Source organism: Meles meles, chromosome 13 (genome assembly GCF_922984935.1).
Source record: "Meles meles chromosome 13, mMelMel3.1 paternal haplotype, whole genome shotgun sequence".
In the NCBI taxonomy this organism is placed as follows: Eukaryota; Metazoa; Chordata; class Mammalia; order Carnivora; family Mustelidae; genus Meles; species Meles meles.
This window is the reverse complement of record NC_060078.1, coordinates 39,597,741-39,621,805: the sequence shown is the minus strand read 5'-3', so window position 1 is coordinate 39,621,805 and position 24,065 is coordinate 39,597,741. Positions and strand designations below refer to the sequence as shown.

Here is a 24,065-nt window from a genome sequence, read left to right as displayed (position 1 = left end):
TGAGCCTCGAGCATCCCAGGCCTCCAGCAGGGACCCTTCTCAGGGCCCTCCCCAGCCATTGGTGAGGCTCAAGATCCTAGTGGTATGAACCCATCCCAATTTTAGCAGCTAAAGAAAGCTATTTCAACAGATTTCTAGGCCTGGCCCAACTCCAAGTACAGGCTAAAAACAGTTTCTCTGAAATCCCAGCTCAAAAACCCCAATCCCTTAGCCACTAAACCCCATGTCTCTACCTTTCAGGAAATGGGAACTACAAAATGGAGTTAGTGAGATGGGTCTGTATATTTGTTCCTTACTAAAGGGATACATACATGTTGTTTAAAAGCCTCCCTAACTGCATGTCAATAAACACTCTGCACTCAGAAGCACTGATGTATTTCCTCCAAGTGATTTTCCCCCTGAGGAGCAATATAATAACCATCCCAGCCTCTCCTGCTTCGGAGGGGTATGACACAATGCCTGTTACAACCGGGACTGGCCAGAGCATTTGGGTGAGACCATCTAGAAAACAGGGAGTGGTTCATGAATGGAGCTCTCCCTACCTCGAAGAAACAGGCCCCCACTTAGTGCCACCATCCCCAGGCCACCACAGTGAAGATCTCCTAATGACCTCAAACTCACAGACTGCCCAGGCCACAGGGAAAGAAGGCTGGAAAGAGAGGGAGTGTATGTTTGGCTCCCCTATGCCATAAGATGCTCTCTGATGACTACTCGCTGCTCAACTGGTAGCCCCCCAGTTAAAGAGCACAAATGAGTTTTCATAACAGGGAGAATCAGGCTGACTTGGAGCCCTCAGACCTCAGCTACTGGGAAGCAAGTCCCTGCCCCTCTCAGTGCTCCGGCACAACCACTCGGCAGCTCTTCCCCAGAATCCTCGAACCTTCCATCAGACCAAGACCCGCTCCTCTCCAGCGATCTTCCTACATGAGTGGGCAAGGACCCCACCCCCAAGTAAGCACTGATCCTCCCACACATCAAATCCTGGGGCATCTCAGCTGGCACCTGCCCCATGACCTCATCTGTTTTCCCACAAGGCAGCAGTTCAGGCTACCCTAACCCAGAGGGGCCTGAGCCACTCCTGCACCTGGGTACGAGCCACTCCCTCCTCCTTGCTCCCTGGGGAATGAAAACCCCACCACACCACCACCGGACTCCCTTGTCAACATTTATCTCTCTTTAAAATGTATCTGTGTTTACACCATTATTTGTATTTCACAGAAAGCACCTAGGAGACAGGAGATAGTGACTGTGGCAGGCAGGATGAGGGCACAGAGCTAGCTTCTGGCCTCCAGTCTTCAGGAGTGAGGAAGGCCCCCAACCCACAACCAGCAGATTTTCTTCACACACGTTTCTGTCTCACAACAGCGGGTGGCCTCCTTCCTAAAAAGTTGGCTGTTGAGACAGGAGCTGCCCCAGGAGAGAAGACACACCAAACAAGGTCATCAGTGGGGACTGACCACGTAGAGAGGAGGGGCAGAGAGAAAACAAGGAGCATCGTGCCTGGTTGGCTGAATGCAGGGATGGGAAGGCCTTAATCAGGGGAAGGAGACTAGGGGACTCCCACCAGAAGGCAGTTACGGCAGGGGAAGGAGACCCCCCCCACCCCACGCCATCCAGTACCTCCCTGGGCCAGGCTCAGACAAATGAAGCAGTCCAGTCCCTAGGAGGAGGGAGATCCACAAAGTTGTCGGACTGGTTTGCCCAAGATGGAGAGAACAAGAAATACAAGGTACAGAAGCCAAGAAACAAGGGTCAAACAGGGAGGGTCCTCCAGCATCAAGGGGCTGCGGTCTGGCACCCAACAGATCTGGCAACAGAAGCCGAGGGTGGGGGGGCTGCAGGGAATCCAGGCCCCAGGTCTACACTATTCCCAGGGTGCTGAGGGGCAGTCCAACAGGCCAAAAATAAGAAACCAGGAGATGCCGAAAAGACAAGGACACAGGTTTCTGTAAAAGGGGCGAGCCACCGTGGATCCTGAGAAACAAGCGTGAACAGTGAGGAGCTCAGGACAGCGCGAGAATCAGGCTGAACGCAGGCTGCTGTAAGCCTCGGAACCCCGACAGACTGTCTCTCTCCCTGACCAGACGTAGCCAAGCTCTCTGGAGCCCTCTGCTCAGCCAGGCCTGACCTTGGGCTTCCACCTCCGGCCTCGCAGAGTCCAGTCTCAGCAAGAATCCTGCTGAGTCCGTTTGGCCAGAAGCCCTTGCCCTCCATGTGTGACCAGCTCCTCATCTTCCAACAACCCTCGGGTAACAGTGGATCACCCTAGCCTGCTTTCGACAGAATCCTGAGGTCTGTCAGCAAAGGACCACCCTACCCTTTTCCATCCACCAACTCCCTACATTCCGCTCCTCAGCTATTAATCTCCACTTACCAGGTTGTATCTGAGGTGGAGCCCAATCTCTCTTCCCCACTGCAAAACCCCAGAGTAGAAGTTCTATCTACTGCACTAGTCCTACAGAAAGTCAGCTTTACTGCTTTAACAAGTGTCCGAATAATTATTTCTTTAACAAAACGGAGCTCCAAGTCTTCCTTGACCCAAAATGTGGGAACCACCTGGTCTGGAGCTGGAGCTGGCCTCCCCACCAAGGCCCGGGGACAGAGCATTGCCTGGTCCTGGGGTAAAGGGCTGACATAAGACAGCCAATCTGCAGGCTGGCCAGACAAGGTAGAGGTCTCTTCATGACAACGGCCACTCAGCGGGCAACCAAGCCTCTCCCTAGGGCTGCCGGAGGCACAGAATGAGCAAAGCCCTGAGCACAGCAAGGGCGTCACAGACGGAGATCACAAGGCTCCTGCTGCATAAAGTCACCGGTGGCATGAGCCGAGGCAGCAGGTGAGCGGGGCCCAGTCACCCTCAGGAAGCCCAAATCTGAACATGAGGTGGCCCTTTCCCTTAATGCCATTTTCCGATGAGCCCAGCTTTGCTCAGTTACCCCAAAGGGCCTCTAAGGCTGTGACCCCAAGACCTGGCCTTGGGACCACACGTCCTCGGATATGCTGTGGCCCTCAGCGCTCCCAGGCTCAGGACTCAGACCTCCCGATGTAGATGAGTTTCAGGGGACATGCATTCAATTCCAGCAGTTGCTAGGGACTCTTTCGTAGGTGTAAGGACTAAGAATGATTCCTCAAAGCCTTTTTTTTAAAAGCTCTCTGGGCCCTGCAGAGTAGCTTGGCACAGGTCCCAGCAGCTGGTACACGTCGTCAGGGAAAACCCAGAGAGGTCATCAAACCTCTCCTCCGGCTCAAGCCCTGCCCGGCCCCTTGTCCTGGCCTGCCTCTCCCCAAACCTTAGCCCTGCAGGAAAGCCCGGCCTCAGCTCTCCCAAATTCCAGAGAACACGCAGTCTCAGGCAGCACCAGGAGCTCCCCTCTCACCCAGGATCCCAGAGGCCACCTTAGAGCCAGTTGCCATGGCTCTGGGCCATAGAGCGTGGGCTGGCAGAGTCCACCGAGAGAGGTGCCAGTCCCTTCAGTTACCCAGCTGATGGACACCAGGACTCCAAGCCTTCTCCCTGGCTGCTCAGCAAGGAAGGCAGAATGGACCTTGAGAAGGGAAGGGTTTAACCCCACCCTGCCCAGGAGCACTGAAGCTCAGCTGACCAGGCCTCCCAGAGGAAAACCACAGCACGGCAGAGCCTGGCCCAGCCCCACCCCACCCCACCAAGCCCAAGAGTAGAGGAAGTGGGGTTCCCAGAATCAGCTGCTGGTGAACACTTTGCTGAGAGCTGTCAACGTGATGGCAGCAATCCCAAACCAGAGCGTCAGGCCTAAGGCCGGGACTTGGTCCTGCTCCTCGGACCTAAAATGTGTACTTGAGCTTCACAGTAACCCCATGAGAGACAGAAAGGGCAGATTCTTCTCTCATTACAGATGAGAACAATCAAGTCCAGGCAGTGGGAAAAAAAAAAAAAAAATCAAAGACTTGTCCAGGTCCCTTGGGCTAGAAAGGGGGCACGACCTGAAAGCTGGCCTCCCTGCTGTCTACCCGACAAGCTGGACAATGTCATTTGTCTTCATGCTTGATCGGCAGAGGCACCGAACACTTCCCACCACCAGCCGGGACTGTGCTGTTCCAACACAGGCGCCTGCCCTTCTCTGAACCAAAAAATATGCTTTTTTGGTAGAAAAGGACCGTGGGGGCATAATGAATACCCCACATTGATTCAGAGAGGACACCACAATAATGGAAGGTAAGACAAACCAGGAACACTGGCATCCACCTAGGCCGAAGATTCACAAAGCACTAGTCTCTGTAGTACCCCGGGAACTCTGATGACCAGCCAAGAGTGAAGCCATTGCTGTATACCCCCATGACCTCTCCCCCTATTCCAGATGGGAAAGCGGAGAGGACCCGAAAAAGGAGGAATCAGGAATAAGCATAGTAAGTTTACCCAGTACAGAAGTACCTGGGGTCTCACTACCTCCACTAGGGTTTCCTGGGCCCTGTTGGAAGTCACCAGAGACGAAGCAGGTGACAACGCCCAAAAGCCAGTTCCATAGCTTGGCTGGCTCTTTAATATGCCTCAAGGGGGCTCAAGTGGAAAATGGCAATTAATGGAGGGGATCTACGCCCTCTACAGCTAGACAACCATTCCAGCCCCACACTCAATCAATCTTGTTCTCCATGCGTTTCCAGCTTTCAGTGACCTCGTTAACCTTTCCTACAGGCCTACAAGCTCAGCCCCAGAGTCTCCGAAATGGAAGAAGAAGGGCAAGGCCTATAGGGGCGCTTCTAACTGTTCCTGCTTCTAGAAAAGATGGCTGCTCCTACCAGCCATCTACGGATAAAGCATGGGGAAGTCCAAGAACTTCAGGGCTGATGTGCCAGGGCAGTGAGGGGGAGCAGGAGCCCATTTCCCTCTCCACCATCATTAATATCCCTCTTTAAAGGCCACCAGAACCCCGCAACAGAAAGCAGGGGTCGTCATCCCAGTGCACAGCCCTCAGCACTGGGCTAGGAGCTGAACATGTGCTTAGTAAGAATCCACAGCCTGGGACTCACCACGAGTCCTTGGGCCCATAAATGAATGCATGAATGAGCAAAAGAAGACCCATGGAACTCAGGTAACTTGCCCAGGGTCAGAGAGCGGGCTGCCTCTGCGGACTGACTACCCATTACCAACCCAACCCGCTGTCTCGCTCACCCTCCCTCTGCCCTTCAAATACGGCACCCCAATTCATCGTTAGCCTCAACAGTGTTTCTTCAACTCATGACCCATGTTTCTCATGACACAGAAACGTGACACTCAGGCCTGGGCCTTGGGAAGAAGTCACAGAGCAGGAACGGTGGCAGGCAAAGGGGAGGGAGTCAGTGCTATTGACCAGATGTCCCCAGTCCTCTTCCTCACCCCACGCTCTAGGGGTCAGTAGGTCCACGTGGCTGCTTCGGCCACTGAAATGCCGCTTCTGGGCAGGAGCCTTAAGAGCCAGGGTGAGACTGACGGCACTCTCTGTCCCTCTGTCCAAGGGTCTGGAATGTTCCAGCTAATCAGCATGGGTTCACAGTGAGAACAACAGAAAGTACATATGCAATGGATATGGTGTGAGCAGTAAATAAACTGCTGCTGCTTTAAACCTCGGAGATTTGGGGATTATTATGACAGCAAACCCTGATCTATCTAGACAGATAGAGGCCACAACTCACTCCCCAAGCCTCCCTGCCTGGCAGTGCTGGGTTTCCCATTCCCCAGCCCAAGGGAGGCAACAACTACATCAGCAGTGCCTCACCAGGGTGTCAGGGATGCCGGCTGCATGCCCAGACAGATGAGACGCTTTCAGAAGCAGGGGATCAAAGGATCCTGCACTGAAGGACCTACCAGCTCCACTGCCGGCCAGCCTTGTGCAGCGTCCTAAACACCTTTCATACAAAGGCTCTGTCTACATTAGAAATGACGAGAGTAGCTCACATTGAGACCTGGAGCAAGTTACTCTGTGACCTCTCTACAACAGTGTCTTCCTCCATCATATGGGATGGATACATTATATTGGTTCAAGAGTTAAATGAGTTAATGTGGGTAAAGCTTCTAGGATAGTGCTTGGTATACAGGTCCATAAAGTGTAAGTCTCAGGGCACCTGGGTGGCTCAGTCAGTTAAACATCTGCCTTCGGCTCAGGTCATGATCCCAGGGTACTGGGATCCAGCCCAGGATCGGGCTCCCTGCTCAGCAGAGAACCTGCTTCTCCCTCTCCCTCTGCCTGCTGCTCTGCCTACTTATGATCTCTCTGTCAAATGAATGAATAAAATCTTGTTTTAAAAAAGAGAGAGACAGTAAGACTCAATAGTGTTACAGCACTCTCAAACCTTCCACAGAATGGCTGTAAACTTTGCATAACCTCCACTAGGTCTTAACTACAGCACAGGTTGCCCAGGACCAGCACAATGGTACTCTGTAGACTCAGCCAAATTGAAAACCCATCACATCCCTGAGCTCACAGTGACCCAAGGGAGGCTTCAGGAAATGTCTCCAGAACCCAGGGCTTCCAGAACTCCCTGGCCTCCACTATCACCATGACCTGCAGGGCAGGGCATGAGGTTTGCCCTCCCATTCTCAAACATGGGAAGCGCTCACCTGTCCTCAGAGATTATCACAGCTCCCAGGCTGATAAAGGAAGGGAACTTCCCTGGGCAGCCAACCCTTTGCAGGCCCTTCTCCTTCATACCTTTTCTTCCTTGAGGCAGCCACCTTCAGAAGCACCACCAAGGAGTCCTGCTTGCCTCAATAGTGCTGCTTAAGCTGAGATCAAGCCCAGATCAATAAAACACCAGAGAGCACCTACTACCTATGTCCAGCCTGGTTTCCAAGATCACACAGGGCTTACGGGCCAGTGAAGGAGTCGTGAACCTGGAACAGCACCTGTGAACAGCACCTGGCCCTTCTCGTATCCCACGGACTGTCAATCGTGCTTTGTTAAGTGACCTGAAGGTCACATTTGATGGTCCAAGCAGTACAGTTCAAAAATGCAAAGATGGAGAGATCAAGAAATTCTCCAGCTGAAGGTGGGACAACAAAGGATGAAGAAGTAAGAAGGGAGGGAAAAACCCCTCTAGCAGCCTGTCTCCCAGACCCTAGGGATCCTCAGACTGGGACAAAGTTTGGAGAGAACTGAGAGAGGAGCTGGAAGGGCCTATGGGACCAAGACTGGAGAGCATGCATTCTGAGGGTGCCAGGGCCCAGGAGGATCCCTGGAAGGAAGGGTGCCTCTGCCAACCACAGGGCTACTTGGAAGTAGAAGGGATCTAGGAGTGCTGGGGGTGCTCTGATAGCCCAGACGCCAGGTTTCCCTTCACAAATAGGGAAGAGTGGCCCAAGCACTCAGCCGGCATTAACTTCCCCTACTTTGAGGTCAAAGGGTAGGAGGAAGGCTACTTTTTAGGATTTGGCAGGCAGCTACACCCACTCCTATGAGCCCAAGCAACCCCCATCCGGGAAGGAAGACCTCTAGAGAGCAGACCACTGGAAGAGAGCACACCAGCAGAGTCTCCCATGTAACACCTTGCACGCACCCCCCAAAAGCACCTTGAAGCCCCCCAGACACCAGCAGGGCGTGACAGCCGCTGAGTTTGCACAAACCGGGGCACTCATCACAGCTGGCAGCCATTGGCCAGGCCAGTACCAGGGCCCACGCCTTCCCCCAGAATCCCCATGGCAGGGACCACTTCTAGCAGGCGACCAACTCCAGGCATGTCCCAGAGGTCCCAGGACTGAAGTCCCTACACATACACACACACACACACATACACACGGACACACACATCCTACCCACTTGCACCACCACCGCTACACACACAAACTTCCTACCCACTGCATCATCACCCTTATACACATACAAACACACACCCTACCGACACCACCACCCCTCCATGCACACACACTTCCTACCCACCCGCACCAGCACCCCTCCCCAGGAGGAGGAGGAACGGCGCGAGACCACACAACTCCGTAACCACAGACCCAACTCCACCGAAGCTCTAGTTAGGTCAGGAGCCGGGCTTTGCTCCCAAGCACAACAGCACAACCTCACACCACCAACACGAAGAAGCTGGCTCACCCACCACCTACTCAAACTCGGGCCGCCCCAAATCCGTGCAGGGCATCGCCGGAGTGAACCACTCGGTGCACACCCACCCCAGGGCGGGGGAGGGGACGGTCCTCCCAGATCTGCAGCACCCTCTATCCCTGGCCGGAGCTCTGGGGGAGCCGAGGGTCCCTGGCCGAGCCGAAAGGAGTGCCCCTCCCTGGGTTCGCTGTCGGGGACAGGGTGCAGAGCCCCTACAGGCTGTGGCGGCGGCGGTCCGGCCCTTCTCTCCCCGAGCTCTCCCACCCCGCGCGGACCCGGCACGCACCCGCCCGCGGACGCGGGCAGGACGCGGGCGATAGAACCCCCAGAGCCAGGCTGGTCGCCCGCCGCGGTTCCCACTCCGCCCGGCACCGGAGTTCGGCTCAGCGGGGTCCCGGCCAAGGCCTCCAGCCCCTCGCGAGCGATCTGGTCAGACAAAGCAAGCGCCGCCCGCGGGGCCGCCTACGGGGCAGAGGCGAGGAAGCCGGAGGGGCCGAGCCCGAACCTGGGGAGCAGTCCTAGTCCCCAGAGGGCGCTCGGCGGGAGGGGGGGTCTGCCTCAGACAATGAGGGGGTAGGGCCCGACGCTCCAGCGGGGGCTTCGCGCTCCACTCACCCTGGCGCGGCTGCGCCGGCTGCGGCGGCGGCGGCGGCGGCGGCGGCGGCGGCGGCGGCGACGGCGGCGGCTCGGCCCGGCTCCGCCGAGGAAGTTAGAGCAAGTTCGGAGGCGCGGGGTGGGAGGGCGCGACTCGGGCCGTCCGAGAGATGGGGGCGGGGCACAGAGGGGCGGGGCCAGGGTCAGCGGAGGAAAAAGCGCCGCTTCCCTGCGCGGTACAGTGCCTCCCCGCGCGCCTTGGGCCCCGCCCCCGCCCCGCCCCCGGAAGGCCACGCCCTGGGCCCGCCCCTCCCGCCTCCGGTTCGCCCCTCCCCCAAGCCGTCCGGCTTTTCCGCCCGCGCTGCCGCCGAAGCGGCGGTGGGGCCTGGTCGTCAGTCCGCCCCTTTGTCTCGCTTTGGGGCCTCGGGGAGCGCTCGACAAAGGTGTGCCACCGCCCGGGTCCCGACTGCTTTGCGGACTACTCGGCTGGTCCCCCCGAGCTTGCAAGAAACCCGAGTTGTGGGGGCCTAGGGGAGGCCACATTTCAAGGGGTACGGGGGTGACGGGTAGGGGTGAGCTGAGGATTAGAAAAATGGCCGTATTGAAAATAGGAGGCGGGGCCCCTGACTGGCTCAGTTGGTAGAGCAAGCGACTTTTGATCTTGGGGGGTCTTCAGTTAAATCCCCCGTTGTGCATAGAGCTTACTTAATAAAAAGACAGAGAGAAAATAGGTGCTTCTGCCTGGCCTGGCGGGGGAGAGGGGATGCTTCAAGAGAAGGGCAGTAAGTTAATATTTTGCACTTCTTTGCACAATAGGCAAAGAAGTGTGCTCCTTCTTGGCTTGGTGCTAAAAATACCAACCTTTCTTTGGACTGCCTGCTGAGATTTATTCCTAAGATCTGTCCTGGGGAGATGGCTGTAAGCACTCTTGAGGAACGAGGGAGACTCCAAGTATAGCTAGCTTGCACAGGGGTGGTCAGGCAGCTGGCTAGGTACTGGCATTGGAAAGGCTGACCTCAGTGGTCTCCTCCCACCTCTGAAATGAGACACAGTCACACTGACTCTAAAACTCTTCCAGGGTGAAAAGAGCTGGTTGGGCCACAGGAAAGTGGCATGTTCTAGTACAAGCAACCAACAGGTGGAGTCCTATGCAAGGAGGAGATCTTGCAATGCAGACTGTTCAGTCCATTCCCCATTGTTTTTATTAACGGGGAGGCAGCCTGCTTGTGACATCCCAGGCAGCTCCAGGACCTCCCTTCAGGAGCGCAGGGGATCAAAGGATCCCTGTCCATTCAGTCACCCTTAAGCAGATAACTGAGTTCTTGATCGAGTGCCTCATCTGTGCCAGGTCCTATAGGATGCTGAGGATACAACAGTAAACAAGACTGCTGAAGCCTCTTGTTCCATAAAGCTTACTTTTAGTGGGGAAGACAATTACAAGTTGAGATAAATGCTGGAACAAAAACAAGGGGCTGGGATAGAGAATAGGAGCCACTTTCCATGGAGCTGGCAGGGAGAGTGTTTTTGAGAAGGAGACGCTGAAGTCAAATGGATGAGGAGACAGCGTGGGGGACAGCCAGGCAGACACCTGTTCCAGGTTGAGAGCAATATGTGCTGAGGCCCTGAAAAAGGTAAGCTTCGGGCATGAGAAGGAGCTGCCAGAAAATAGTGCAGCTTGTAGAGCAAGCCTGTGAAGGAGGATCAGGATGAAGTGGGGAGGTGGGCAGGGCATGCGAGATTGTTTGGGGATGGAGGCTTTTTATTAAACCATTGAAGGGTTTTATGCGGAAGACTGACATGTTCTGATTGACCGCTGCATGAAGAATACACCGGGTGGGGGCGCCTGGGTGGCTCAGTGGGGTAAAGCCTCTGCCTTCAGCTCAGGTCATGATCTCAGGGTCCTGAGATTGAGCCCCACATCGGAGTCTCTGCTTAGCAGGGAGCGTTCTTCTCCCCCTCTCTCTCTGCCTGCCTCTCTCTGCCTACTTGTGATCTCTGTCAAATAAATAAACAAAATCTTAAAAAAAAATACACTGGGTGGGTGGCAGGCAGAAAGAAAAGCAAAAGGACAATTAGACTGTTGTTACAGCCCAGGCCAAAGATAATGTTGGTCTGGACCAAATTGTGGCCACAGTAAGATGAGTAGTTGAGAGAAGCTATTTTGGACATGAACTCAACAGGACATATTGGTAGGATTGATGTCACAGGAGGAAAGGGATAACTTTCAAATTTGTGGCTGGAGGAAGCTGGTGGACAGGGCCTCATTGATTGGATAAGGTAACCTAGAAGAAAGGGAGTAGAGCTCAGGGAGAAGCATCAAGAATTCTGCTTTAGCCATGTTGATTTTGAGATGCCCATCAGGGACCCAGTTCAGTTGTTGAGACTGGGAGCTCAGAAGGGAGGCCTGGGCTGGGGGTGGGGCTCTGGGAGGCATCATCTTACAGATGATAAAGGCTGTGGAAGGCTGAGGAAGTTACTTGGGTGAGCCGGTAGTTGCAGAAGAGAGGGTTCAAGAGGAATCCCGAGGAGCCAAAGGAGCCACAACAAGAAAGAAGACTGAGCAAGAAAGGCTGAGGAAGCAAGAGGAGAACCAGAGGCTGCTATATTCCAGAGACGGAGAAAGGAAAGACTTTCTAGAACAGAATGGTCAGCTGTGTTAGATGCTACTAGAGCTCAGACAAGATGAAGACAGGGAGCGATCCGTGGACTCTGGCAACATGAAGGACATTGGTGACTGTGAAAAGGATAGCGTTCCTGGAGAAGTGGGACGGGGAGCCAGACCATGGTGGAGCTATCGTGTTTGGCCAGCTTGTCTAACACGGAACAAGAAAACTGGGAGGGGTCTCGAAACGGATGTGGACTCACAGGAGACTTTGGTACAGATCGCTAGATGACCCTAATAGCCATTCTCCCCCTGGCTACATGGCTCCCCAGAGTAAAAGCAAGTTGTCAGACTCCCTTGCGGCTAGGTGTGGTCATATGACTTAGTTCCGGCCATCCTGCAGTAAGGGGAGGCGTCCACGAGCAGCGTCTGAGAACTAGCTGTAAAGGCTGTGGTGCTCTCTCCGCATCTGTTGCTCTTCCCCGCTCACTGGAGAACATGAATGTGTGGCCTGAGCTCAAGGAACATATTAGACCTCGAAGTGGACGGCGTATGTGGAGGATGTTAGTGCCACCGGTGAGACTACATCTGGGTTCCTAATGTTCAGGGAGCCACCACACCGGCTCTGGGATACCTACCTCTTGACTTTTTCTAGGAAAGAAAGAAATTTCTGTCTTGTTTAATCCTCTGTTTTCTGATGCCAGTAGCCATATCTAGCTTCAACTCTTGTTAGAATCCTGAGGGGTTTGTTGAAATAAGGAAGTTACTAGAGCAAGTTTATGGGGTGATAGGGATGATCCAGGATGGAAGGCAGGAGTGAGGACTCTGAAAAAAGGGAGACGGGCATGGGCCCCAATGGAGAGGACACCTCTGATGAGGAACTCCTCCACCATTACTGAGGGGGGTATGGAGGCAGAGATGTTTCCAGTGAAGTCGGCCTTGGAAAGGCAGTCATTCACACCTGATGATATCTGCTGAATTCTAGATGTGAAGTAGGTCCTGAGCTTAGAGCCAGGAGGAAGGAGAGAGTGAAGCCACCATGAAGCACCATGGACTAGAGGTGGAGCTCCTGCCAGCCTCAGCAGCCTCTAAGAGACCGCCCCCTTGTGGACAAGTTGGCCATGCTGCGGCAGGAGAGGAAGAGGGTGAAGAAGGGACGCCTGGGTGGCTCAGGTGGTTAAGAGGCTGCCTTTAGTTCAGGTCATGATCCTGGGGTCCTGGGATCGAGTCCCGCATCAAGCTCCTTGCTCAGCAGGGAGCCTGCTTCTCCCTCTGCCTGCCGCTCCCTCTGCTTGTGCTCTCGTTCACTCTCTCATGTGTGCCCCCTCTCTCTAGCAAATAAATAAATAAAATCTTAAAAAAAAAAAAAAAAAAGAGGGTGAAGGAAATGCCCACAGAGCCCCCATGGCCTCCTCCAGCCCCCACCAGGCCTCACCTGACAGTTACTTATGCCATTTCCAGCTGCCATATGAGACCCACCAGGCTTTACCTGACCCATTTTATAGCAATCTGTATGGCTTCGGAGCCTCAGGGATACTCAAAGGAGAGCAGGCCCATTTTATTTTCCTGGTTTAAAAAAATAAAAAGAATCAAGAGACCGACAGCCCCAGTTCCTAAAAGTGCTGGCTGTATTATAACCCGGGACTTGGTTTCCAGGCCAGCCCCTGGAACTGTAATTACCAAGAACATAGCTGAATTATATAGTGCAGACTACGAGCCTGAGGTATGGACTGTGGGAACAAAAACCAGGGCAGGAAGGAAGAAAAAGAAGCTGAGAGTTTCTTCTCCTGTTCCTGAACCTGTAAATAAAATGTTAAATGGCAGAGCTTGGTCTTAATTGTCCCCTGACGTCCTCCTTACCCCTCTGCCTTGGTCGAGTTCCAGTTTTGGTGCCCGTGCTGCCTTTGCTCTTCCTGGGCTCCATGCTGAAACTCTGTGGACCGGTTGCCGGCGGAGAAGAGGGAGGAAGCAGCTTGAGCAGAAGCAGGGCTTGGTGTTGAAGTCTAAAGGTAAGCAGGGTGAGGCCAGTGAGAGCTCCACAGTGCAGTACTGGGAACTGGGGATCACTCCTTCCTTCCTGAAACGTTCGTCGCCCTTGACTGGTACACCATGCTTCTGGCTCTGCCTCTACCTCCCCGGCGGCTCTTTCAGTCTCTTTGGTACCTGTCCTCTATCTCTTCCTGATCTTCTCCAAGTCTGTGTTCATCAGAATTCCGCCTTGGTCTTTTTCCCTTCATATCTCGCAGTCCCAGGCAAATTCCAATTCCTCAGAATTACATTTCCCAGCCTCCCTTGGAGCTAAGACTTGCCATGTGACCTGACTTGGCCAAGGAGACATCAGCAGGTGGCTGTGGGGATTTCTGGGAAAGTTTTGCTTTCCTAACACAGGTGCTTCTGCTCTGTTCTTTTTGCTCCTCTGCCTGTCTGGAATGCATGTGGGAAGCAGAGCTGGAGCAGCCGTCTTGAGACCAGAAGCTGGCTCTGAGGACAGCTTCCTCAGTAAGGAGAACTCCGGAGCAGACCTACAGGGTAGACCTGGGATCTAAATGAGAAGCTTGTCCAGGAGGTGACCTCCCTGTGCCCTTCCAGCCCTGCCCGCCTGTGAGTCACCCATACCTTAATCACTTCAAATGAGAAAAGGTGGTTTTGCCAAGAGGAAGCCCCCAGATGTGGCCAGATGAGACGTGAGAGGGAGGGAACAGATCAGAGAGGTTAAGACACAGACCCATGAGACTGCCTGCGTTCAGCCCCCAGCTCTGTCCCTGGAAGTTTGGAAATAAGGGACGCACACAGAAAGTGAAAGTCACCTGACGGTATAAAAAGTGTTCCTTCGGGAATAATCTCATGTGAACTGACCTTCACAAAGCCATGCATTTATAAAACAAACGTGGGAAGTAGTCCCAGGGAGTCACGCAGCCCTAAGAGTAGAACCAGAACCATCAGCTTTATGTCCAACCTTCTACCCAAGACTGTGCCCCCCAGGAGTCATGAACTCAGGGCTTTGGGGGCTGTTGCATCCCTGGGACCCCTATGCTCAGGCCCAGCCAGGAGTAATCCTGATAGGACCCTTCCCCCCAATCCCAGAAAGGGGAGAGAGAGGTACCCCTTCATACCCCCTGAAGCAGAACTGAGCATAGGTGGACAGCCTTGCTGTCCCTGGGGAGTTTTGCTGGGCAGTTCCTGCCATGTGCGCACACTGCCATCTAGGGGCAGTTGGCTGAAACAAGATTGTCCAGCCACGGCTGGGTGTGTATGTTAGACCTGGCCAGGAGGGCTTCTCAGTCCTTGTTTGACAACGGGGATGCCGCCTTCCTTCCTGGAGGTTTTGTTCTCTTGGCTCTCCTATTTACCTACCCAGGAAAAACCGCATATTGTACACCCAACTCCTTAGAGTCTCCTGATAGCCCCATAAGTGTTGCTGGTCTTCCCAGACTGCACTGAGCCCTTTCCCCCTGTCCCCTCACCTCTACAGGCTCTGTGAGGTCTCAGCCACTCCTGTGTCTTTCCACGTCTTCTGTGCAGTGGCCATACTTCACATTTATTGCCAGTCTTGCTCTCTCTCCTGAGCTGCCGCCCCTAGACTGTCTAGAATGACAATCTGATCCCGTCAGCTCTCTCCCCTAAATCATTAGAAGTTCTTTTCACTGAATGTTCTACAGAGACTGACCGGGTCTGGTCACTGTGACCACATCTCTGACCACAGGCCGCCCTCACACTCGCTGACCCGGCCTGCCATCTCCAGTGTGGTGGTGACCGCACACACCAGCCTTCGGGATCAGGTGTTAGAATCTGATTGCTCAGGAGGGAACTGCCCCTGGCAGAATGAAGCCGCCTCCCCTCGGGCTCTAGGGCCCAATGTTCACCAAAGCCCCCTTTCCTCACTTCTGAACAACTGAAGAGTGACCCCAGCCCCTGTCTCCCCACCGGGTCAGTTGAGGCTTCCCTTGGAATGACCTCACAGTTCACCCCCTCCATACTATATACCCGATCCCGCTTCCCCCCACTTCCTGCCCACAGGTCGCTGGATCCACTTCTGTTTCCGACGTGCCTGACCTCCACACATGTCATCCCCTCAGCTCAGAACTCCTTCTGTCCATTCCCTTTGACTGTGTGAAGATGCAGGAAGTAGAAAACCCCTCAGGCTAGTCCCTTAGTCAGGCTCTTCAGAATAGGTCTCCACATCACTGGCTCCCAGAGCATCACTCCAACTCAGATCCTGATGTCTTGCTTTGTTTCTGCTGCTCAAGCTGCTGCTGGCCAGCTGGTCCCCAGCTTGCCCAGGGCTTCTGCCTGGCTTCTGCCCACTGCCTTCTCTGTCTTTGGCTTTTGCCCCCTTCCTTTCTCTGAGAGGCACATGCAGTTTCCCCAAGTGAGTTGCTGGTTGCTTCAGTCAGCTGTCAGCACCCACATCCTTTCTTGGGCAGAACTTTTGTGCCAGTCTTGTAGGTGCCTGGCCAACCCATAAGGTCCTGATTTAGAGCCTACGATTCACCCCAGGTCCAGTCACTGTGTCCAAGGTGGACGGTTTGTGACACGGGGATCTGGTGAGGGGCCTCCCACGGGGGGTATAACATGCCAGCTCGCTGAGATTCCCCAAGAAAGGGCAGTGATGTGTGGCATATGGGCACATGCCTACCCTGTCTGCTTTTAGGGTTGCTGACTACAGATAATAAATTTAGATGCATGCATTCACATTTTGTAACCAGTCTTAGTATGAGTATGCAGATCCGGTTTTGTGATGACTGTATTCTTACTAGTCGATATTTAAAGGCGGTTAAAATATTTATGAGACTGAATCATTAGAATTAGGAAGAACATAATTGATTACATGTAATGTTTAAGTTTTCGGGGAAATCTACTTTGTTAAAATTATAAAAATTCAATTTGTTAGTTGTAGAAACAGTATAGGCATACCTCATCTTGTGTTTTGCTTTGTGAGGCTTTGCATTTACTCCATTTTCTACAAATGGAAGCTTTGTTACCACCCTGCAAAGAGCAAAATCTCTTGGGGCCATTTTTCCAAGGGCATTTGTGCCCTCTGTGTTACATTTGGTAATTCTTATGATATTTCAGAGTTTTTCATTATTAGTGTGATTGTTAGGCTGATCTGTGATTGGTGATCTTTGATGGTACTATTGTCATCGTTTTGGGCGCTATGAAACACTCCCATATAAGACAGAACATTCAGTTGATAAATGTTGTGTGCATCCTAAACTACTCCACTCATTGGCCATTCTCCTGTCTCTCTCCCTCTCCTCACTCTCCCTGATGCAACCACCTTGAAATTAGGCCAGGGGCGCCTGGGTGGCTCAGTCGTTAAGCATCTGCCTTTAGCTCAGGTCATGATCCCAGGGGCCTGGGATCGAGCTCTGCATAAGGCTCCCTGCGCCTCGAGAAGTCTGCTTCTCCCTCTCCCACTCCCTCTGCTTGTATTTCCTCTCTTGCTATGTCTCTCTCTGTCAAATAAATAAATAAAATATTTTTTTAAAAAGAAAGAAAGAAATTGGGCCCATTAATAACCCTCCAATGGCCTCCAAGTGCTCAGGTGAAAGGAAGAGTCAATCAGTGTAACAAACTTCATTGTCATCCTGTTCTAAGAAGGTGCCACAGCTGCCCCACCCTGATCAGTCTCAGCCATAAACACGGAGGCAAAACCCTCCACCAGCCAAAAGATTACAACTCACTGAAAGCTCAAATGTTGGTTCATGTTCTTTAGCAATAAAGAATTTTTAAAAAATATTTTATTTATTTATTTGACAGAGATCACAAGTAGGCAGAGGCAGGCAGAGAGAGGGAAGTAGGCTCCCTGCCGAGCAGAGAGCCCGATGCGGGGGTTCGATCCCAGGACCCTGAGATCACGACCTGAGCCGAAGGCAGAGGCTCAACCCACTGAGTCACCCAGGCTCCCCAGCAATAAAGTATTTTTTGATTAAGGTATGTACACTGGTTTGTTTAGACATAATGCTGTAGCACCCTTCATAGACATAAGTAATAAACCATAGTGTAAACATAATTTTATATGCACCAGGAAACCAAAAAATTCACTTGACTTGCTTTATTGTGATATTCGCTTTACTGTGGCAGTCTAGAACCAAACCTGCAGTATCTCTGAGGTATGCCCAAATGGGAATATGTAAAAGAAATGCTCTTTCCATTTTCCTCCATTGCACATTAGACAAGATGTGCACATTAGACAAGAGCTAGATGTGTTTCTCTTTGTGCACGGAGCCCCTTGGGCATTAAAGAACAGCTGTGGGGAGACCCATGGGATGCTGGGAGTCAGTCGAGGGAGCAGGACCTGTACTGTCTGTACGTTGGGTGATGGGAGGGTGTCTGTCCTGTGCTGTACCACCTGTCCCAGCTGAGACCAGTGGGAGGAGCTGGGCCGTGGACTGAGTTGAAGGGTTCGCTGCTGGTGGCGCCTCCAGCCCTCACCCCATGCAGCCCTGAAGTTGGTTCTATGGTTCTCTTGTGTCGAGAAGCCTGAGGAGGAGATGAGAGCCAGATAAAGGCAGCTGAGACCTCTGCCTGGCAGAAGGTTCAGAAGCTCCTTGCTTCAAAGGGCAAGCTGCGCTGCCTACCCTAGGAGCTGGCCATGTCTCCAGGCGCAGTTTCCCAACCCTTGAGCCCGAGGGGTGCTGGTCTCCTCCTCCCTCCCTGCATGAGCAGTGCTGGGGAAGGGCTTGGCAGCAGAACTGGCCTTCTCTCCCCTAAGCAAGACTAACACAGTCAGGAAGGGTACAAGGAAGGCTGGGTGCCAACTAGGTCTACTGGCTCCAGAAAAGCAGCTGTCCCACATGTTTATCTGAATTTGCATTTCTCTTCAGGCCTCTGCCCATGCAGGCCAATGGGGCTTCCCCGACTCCTCAAACCATACAAATTTTGTACAGTTTGCTGTGGCCTGACTTTCACACCGCACCTATAACCCTCTCTGAGGGGGTAAGGGCAAGGGCACAGAAACTTCTGGTTGGTGAACCAGCTGCTGAGGTTTACTAAGCACGTAGGGTACTATGTGCTTTTTCAGTACTTTGCAAAAATTTTTCAGTACATTGTTAAAAATGTTGAATTAGTCAATGCATTCACATGGAACAAATGAGAGTTTAAAAGGGACATTTTCCTCCCACCTGTATTCCTAGCCACCAGTACCCTGTTCCTAGAGACAAATACTGTTACCAGTTTTGGGTTTTTTTAAAGATTTTATTTATTTATTTGTCAGAGAGAGAGAGAACGCACGCACAGGCAGACAGAGTAGCAGGCTCCTCTGCCAAGCAGGGAGCCCAATGTGGGACTCGATCCCAGGAAGCTGGGATCATGACCTGAGCTGAAGGCAAACGCTTAACTGACTGAGCCACCCAGGCATCCCTGTTACCAGTTTTTCAAGTCTTATCCCATTAATAGTTACAGCAGACACTGCTGGTTGAACCCGCAAATCCCTTCTGTTTTCTTTTTTTTTAAGGGTAGAGTCACCAGTGTTAAACAGATATAGAGCCATCCTTGAGAAAAACTACATTTCCCAACCACCCTTGCAGTTAAGTGCAGGCCTGAGTCCTGCCTGACCAATGGGATGTAAGTAAAATTGATGTGCTGCTCCTCTTTCAGGTTATATCTTTTTTTTTTTTTTAACGTTTTATGTATTTAAGTAATCTCTGTACCCAAGGTGGGGCTTGAGCTCACAACCCCAAGATCAAGAGTTCCATGCTCCTCTGACTGAGCCAGCCAGGGGCTCCCTTTGTACTAATGGAAAGAAGTATGTTTAGCATTTGTCAAAATTCAACGTCATTTCATGATGAAAACTCTCAACCAATTAGGTATAGAAGGACCATTCCTCACCATAATAAAGGCCATATATGACAAGCTTGCCACTAACATCATACTCAATGGTATAAAGTTAAAGCCCTTTCCTCTAAGATCAAGAAGAAGACAAGACTCACCCACTCTTACCATTTCTATTCAGCTTAGTCCTGGAAGTCCTAGCCATAGAAATTAGGCAAGAAAAATAAGTAAGGCATCCAGATCAGGAAAGAAGAAGTAAAATTATCTCTTCAGATTACATGGTATAAGAAACCATAAAGACTCCACCAAAAACTTCTAGGACTAATAAATAAATTCAGTAATGTCACAGGATGCAATATCATGCAGAAAAGGAAAAAAAACTCAGATTATTAAAATCATAAATAAGAGAAGGACCATTATTATGAACTTTTCAGAAATAAAAGGATGATAATAGAAAAAAGAAAGCAATCCCATTTACAGTAGCATCAAGAAACGATAAAATATTTAGGAATAAATTTAATCAAGGAGGCAAAATCTCTCTACACCAAAAACTGTAAGACAATAATAAGAGCTCAAAGACAAAAATGCATGGAAAGATATCCCATGAATTAATATTGTGAAAATGTCCATGCTACACAAAACAATCTACAGGTTCAGTGCAATCCTTATCAAAACTCCAATGGCATTTTTTACAGATATAGATAAAACTACCCTAAAATTTGTATGGAACCACAAAAGACCCCGAATAACCAAAGAAATCCTGAGGAAAAAGAACAAAGCTAGAGGATCACACTTCCTGATTTCAAGCTATATTACAAAGTTATAATAATCAACATAGGATAGTACTGGCATTAAAAAACAGGCATACAGATGAGTGGAACAGAGTCGAGAGCTGATGACATGATTGTCTATGTGGGGTTTTTTTTAATAGATTTGTTTTATCAAGTTGAGGAAGTTCCCCTTTATTCCTATTTACTAGGGTTTTTTTTTTGTTTTGTTTTGTTTTTTTAAAGATTTTATTTATTTATTTGACAGAGAGAGATCACAAGTAGACAGAGAGGCAGGCAGAGAGAGAGAGAGAGGGAAGCAGGCTCCCCGCTGAGCAGAGAGCCCGATGCGGGACTCGATCCCAGGACCCTGAGATCATGACCTGAGCCGAAGGCAGCGGCTTAACCCACTGAGCCACCCAGGCGCCCGGGTTTTTTTTTTTTTTGAGGGTTTCTATAATGAGTGGATTTTGGATTTTGTCAAATGATGTTTCTGCATCTATTGATATGATCATGTAATTTTTTTTCTTTAGCCTATCGTGATGGATTACATGAATTGATTTTTGATTTTGTTGAACTGCTTTCTACACCCATGATGAATCCCACTTGTTTGTGATGTATAATTCTTGGTATACACTATTGGATTTAATTTGCTATTTTTTTTAACTTTTTTACATTTATGTTTATGAAAGATATTTGACCGTATTTTTCTTGTAATGTATTTTCTGGTTTTGGTATTAGAATTCTGGCCTTGTAGAATGAGTTAGGCAGTATTCACTCTACTTCTATCTTCTGAAAGAGATTGTAGTATATGTGCTGCCGAAGCGAGCACCTGAAAGAGATTGTAGTGAATCGGTATGATTTCTTCTTTAAATGTTTGGTAGAAATTCAGCAGTGAACCCAGCTGAAACTTATACTTTCTGTTTTGGAGGGTTATTAAAGATCACTCAGTTTCTGCAATAAATATAAGCCTATTCAAATTGTCTGTTTCTTCTTGTGTGAGTGTTGGCAGATTATGTGTTAGGTGGAAATTGTTCATTTCGTGTAGGTTGTCACATTTGTGGGTATAGAGATGTTCATAGTATTCCTTTATTATCCACTTAATGTCCAAAGGGACTATATTAATGTCCATCCTTTGATTTCTGATGATAGAAATTGGTGTCCTCTCTCTTTTTTTACTTAGTCTGGATGGTTACAGGCTTACCAATTTTAGTGATCTTTTCAAAGAATCAGCTTGTTGGTTTAGTTATTTTTCTCTATTCATTTTCTGTTTTCAAGTCCCTTGATTTCTACTCTAATATTTCTTTCTTTTCTTCTGCTTACTTTGGATTTAATTTGCTCTTCCTTTTCTAGTTTCCTAAGGTAGAAGCTTAGATTAATTGATTTTACATCTTCTTTTCAGATATATGCATTCAGTGCTATAAAGTTCTTCTAATCACTGCCTTCACTGCATCTCACAAATTTTAATAAGTTGAGTTTTCACTTTCACTTAACTAAAAATATTTTCATATTTCTCTTGAGATTTCTTTGTTGGCCCATATGTTATTTAGAAATGTGTTGTTTAATCTCCAAGTATTGTGGGTTTTCCAGCTATTTTTGTGTTATTGATTTCTAGTTTAATTCCACTGTGGTCTGAGACCAGACATTGTATAATTTCTGTTCTTTCAGATTTGTGAAGTTGTGTTTTATGCCCCAGGCTGTGATCTATCTTGGTGAATGCTCCATGTAAGCTGGGGGAGAATGTGTCTTTGCTGCTGTTTGATGAAGCAGTCTGTAGATGCTCATTATATCCAATTGACTGATGATTATTGTTGAGTTCGATTATGTCCTTACTGGTTTTCTGCCTGCTGGTTCTGTCTATTTCTGACACACAGGTGTTGAAGTCTCCAGCTCTAATAGTGGATTCGTCTATTCCTCCTGCGGTTCTGTCATGTATTTTGATGCTCCCTTGTTAGACACATACACATTAGGATTATTTGACTTTTGGGAAAGGAATGCCTGTATTGTATGTAATACCCATCTTTATCCCCAATAACTCTCCTTGCTCTGAAGTCTACTATGTCTGAAATTAATACAGCTACTTTTGTTTTCTTTGGATCACGTTAGCATGATATATCTTTCTCCCCCTATTTACTTTTAATGTATATGTGTCTTTATATTTAAAGTGAGTCTCTTATAGATAGAGTAGATAGAGTCTCTTATAGATAACATACAGTTGGGTCTTGTCTTTTCATGCATAGATATAGAGCCATCCTTGTGAAAATCTCTGTTCTTGATGGGATTTTGACCATTGCATTTAAAGTGGTTATTGAGGGACGCCTGGGTGGCTCAGTTGGTTAAGAGGCTGCCTTCCGCTCAGGTCCTGGGATCGAGTCCCACATGGGGCTCCTTGCTCAGCGGGGAGCCTGCTTCTCTCTCTGCCTCTGCCTGCCATTCTGTCTGCCTGTGCTCACTCTCTCAGACAAATAAATAAATAAATAATCTTAAAATAAAGTGGTTATTGGGGCGTCTGGGTGGCTCAGTGAAAGCCTCTGCCTTCAGCTCAGGTCATGATCTCAGGGTGCTGGGATCAAGCCCCACATCAGGCTCTCTGTTTAGCAGGGAGCCTGCTTCCTCCTCTCTTTCTGCCTGCTTCTCTGCCTACTTGCGATCTCTGTCTGTCAAATAAATAAATAAAATCTTTAAAAAAAATGTTTCCTTTAAAAAATAAATAAAATAAAGTGGCTATTGATAGGGGTGCCTGGCTGGCTCAGTCAGCTGGGCACCCAGCTCTTGGTTTCTGCTCAGATCATGATCTCAGGGTGGTGAGATCGAGCCCTGCATTGGGCTCCACACTCAGCACAGAGCCCACTTGAGATTCTCACATTTTTCTTCCCCCTCTGCCCTGCCCCCTGCTTGTGTGCACATGCACATGCTCTCTCTCAAATAAATAAATAAATAAAATCCTAAAAAATAAAGTGGTTATTGATATAGTTGGATTAGTCTCTATCATATTTGTTGCTTTTTTTGTCATTGTTCCTATTTTGAACTTCCACTTTTTTTGTCTTTTGTGATTTTTAACTAATCATTTTATGATTCCATTTTCTATTTCCTAGTACACCAGTTATTCTTCCTTTTTTTACTTCTTTCAGTGATTGCCCTAGAGTTTGAAGTATACATTTGCAACTCATACAAGTCCAGTTTCAAATAACTGTACACTATTTCATGAGCACTGTGAGAACCTTATAACAAAATAATCCTAATTCCTCCCTCCCATCTGCTGCATCATTATTGTCATTCATTTACTTACACATAAGCATAAATATAAGCATATATAATTGAATGTACTGTTACTATTATTTTGAACAAACCTATCTGTTAGATCAATTAAAAATGTTTTTATTTTACCTTCACTTATTCCTCTGATGCTCCTTTTTCCTTTCTGTAGATCTGAGTTTCTGATCTATGTCATTTTCCTTCTCTCTAAAGCAGACATACTTGCAAAAAGTCCCCCAGTTTATGTTTGTCTTAGAAAGTCTTTATTTCACCTTCATTTTCAAAGGATAATTTCACAGGATACCAAATTTTAGGTTGGTGGTATTTTTCCACATCAACCCTTGAAAAATTACACTCCACCCTCTTCTTGCTTGCAAGGTTTCTGAAGAGAAGTGGGGTGTAATTCTTATCTTTGTTCTTTAATAGGTAAGGTATTTTCCTTTGATTTTTCTTTCCTTTTGATGCTTTGCAATTTTAATAGGATATGCACAGTTGTAGGGTTTTTTATTATTGTTTATGTGGTTTTTCTTTGCCATCCATCCTGCTCGGTGTTCTTTGGGTTTCTTGATTCTGTGGTTTGGTGTCTGACAATAATTTGGGGGAAATTCTCAGTCATTATAGTTTGAAATAGTTAATAGTTTGTTTCTTCTCCTTCTTGTATACTTTTTCATTGTGCCTATGTTATACCTTATTTTTAGTTGTCCCACAGTTCTCGGATATTCTGCTCCATTTCTTTCCATCTCTTTTCTTTGCTTTTCAGTTTGGAAAGTTTCTCTCAAGATATCCTCAAGCTCAGTGATTCTTTCCTCAGCTGTGTCCAGTCTGCTAGTAAGCTCATCAGAGATAGTCTTCATTTCTGTTGTGGCATTTTATATCTCTAGTTTTTCTTTTTTAAACTTTCCTAAATGTCCATTTCTCTGCTTACATTGTCTATCTGTTCTTGCATGCTGTCTACTTTATCCATTAGAGGCTTAGCATATTTATTGTAATTGTTCTAAATTCTCAGTCTGATGA

The 24,065-nt window shown here is 49.3% G+C and overlaps 1 protein-coding gene across 2 annotated transcripts in view; it reads right to left on the bottom strand.

Annotated features, from left to right (window-relative positions):
* Positions 1–13,431, bottom strand: part of TSPAN14 (tetraspanin 14) — a 59,042-nt gene extending 45,611 nt beyond the window's left edge. Inside the window, exon 1 of one of the 2 annotated variants that reach the window (XM_046026828.1) lies at positions 13,117–13,431. In XM_046026828.1, coding sequence (XP_045882784.1) covers positions 13,117–13,180 — 64 coding nt within the window. In that variant the 5' untranslated portion in view covers positions 13,181–13,431. Of the gene's footprint in view, positions 1–8,675; positions 8,994–13,116 lie in introns of those variants that run through there. The other variant, XM_046026829.1, reaches the window with a different exon arrangement.
* Positions 13,432–24,065: the final 10,634 nt, after the last annotated feature.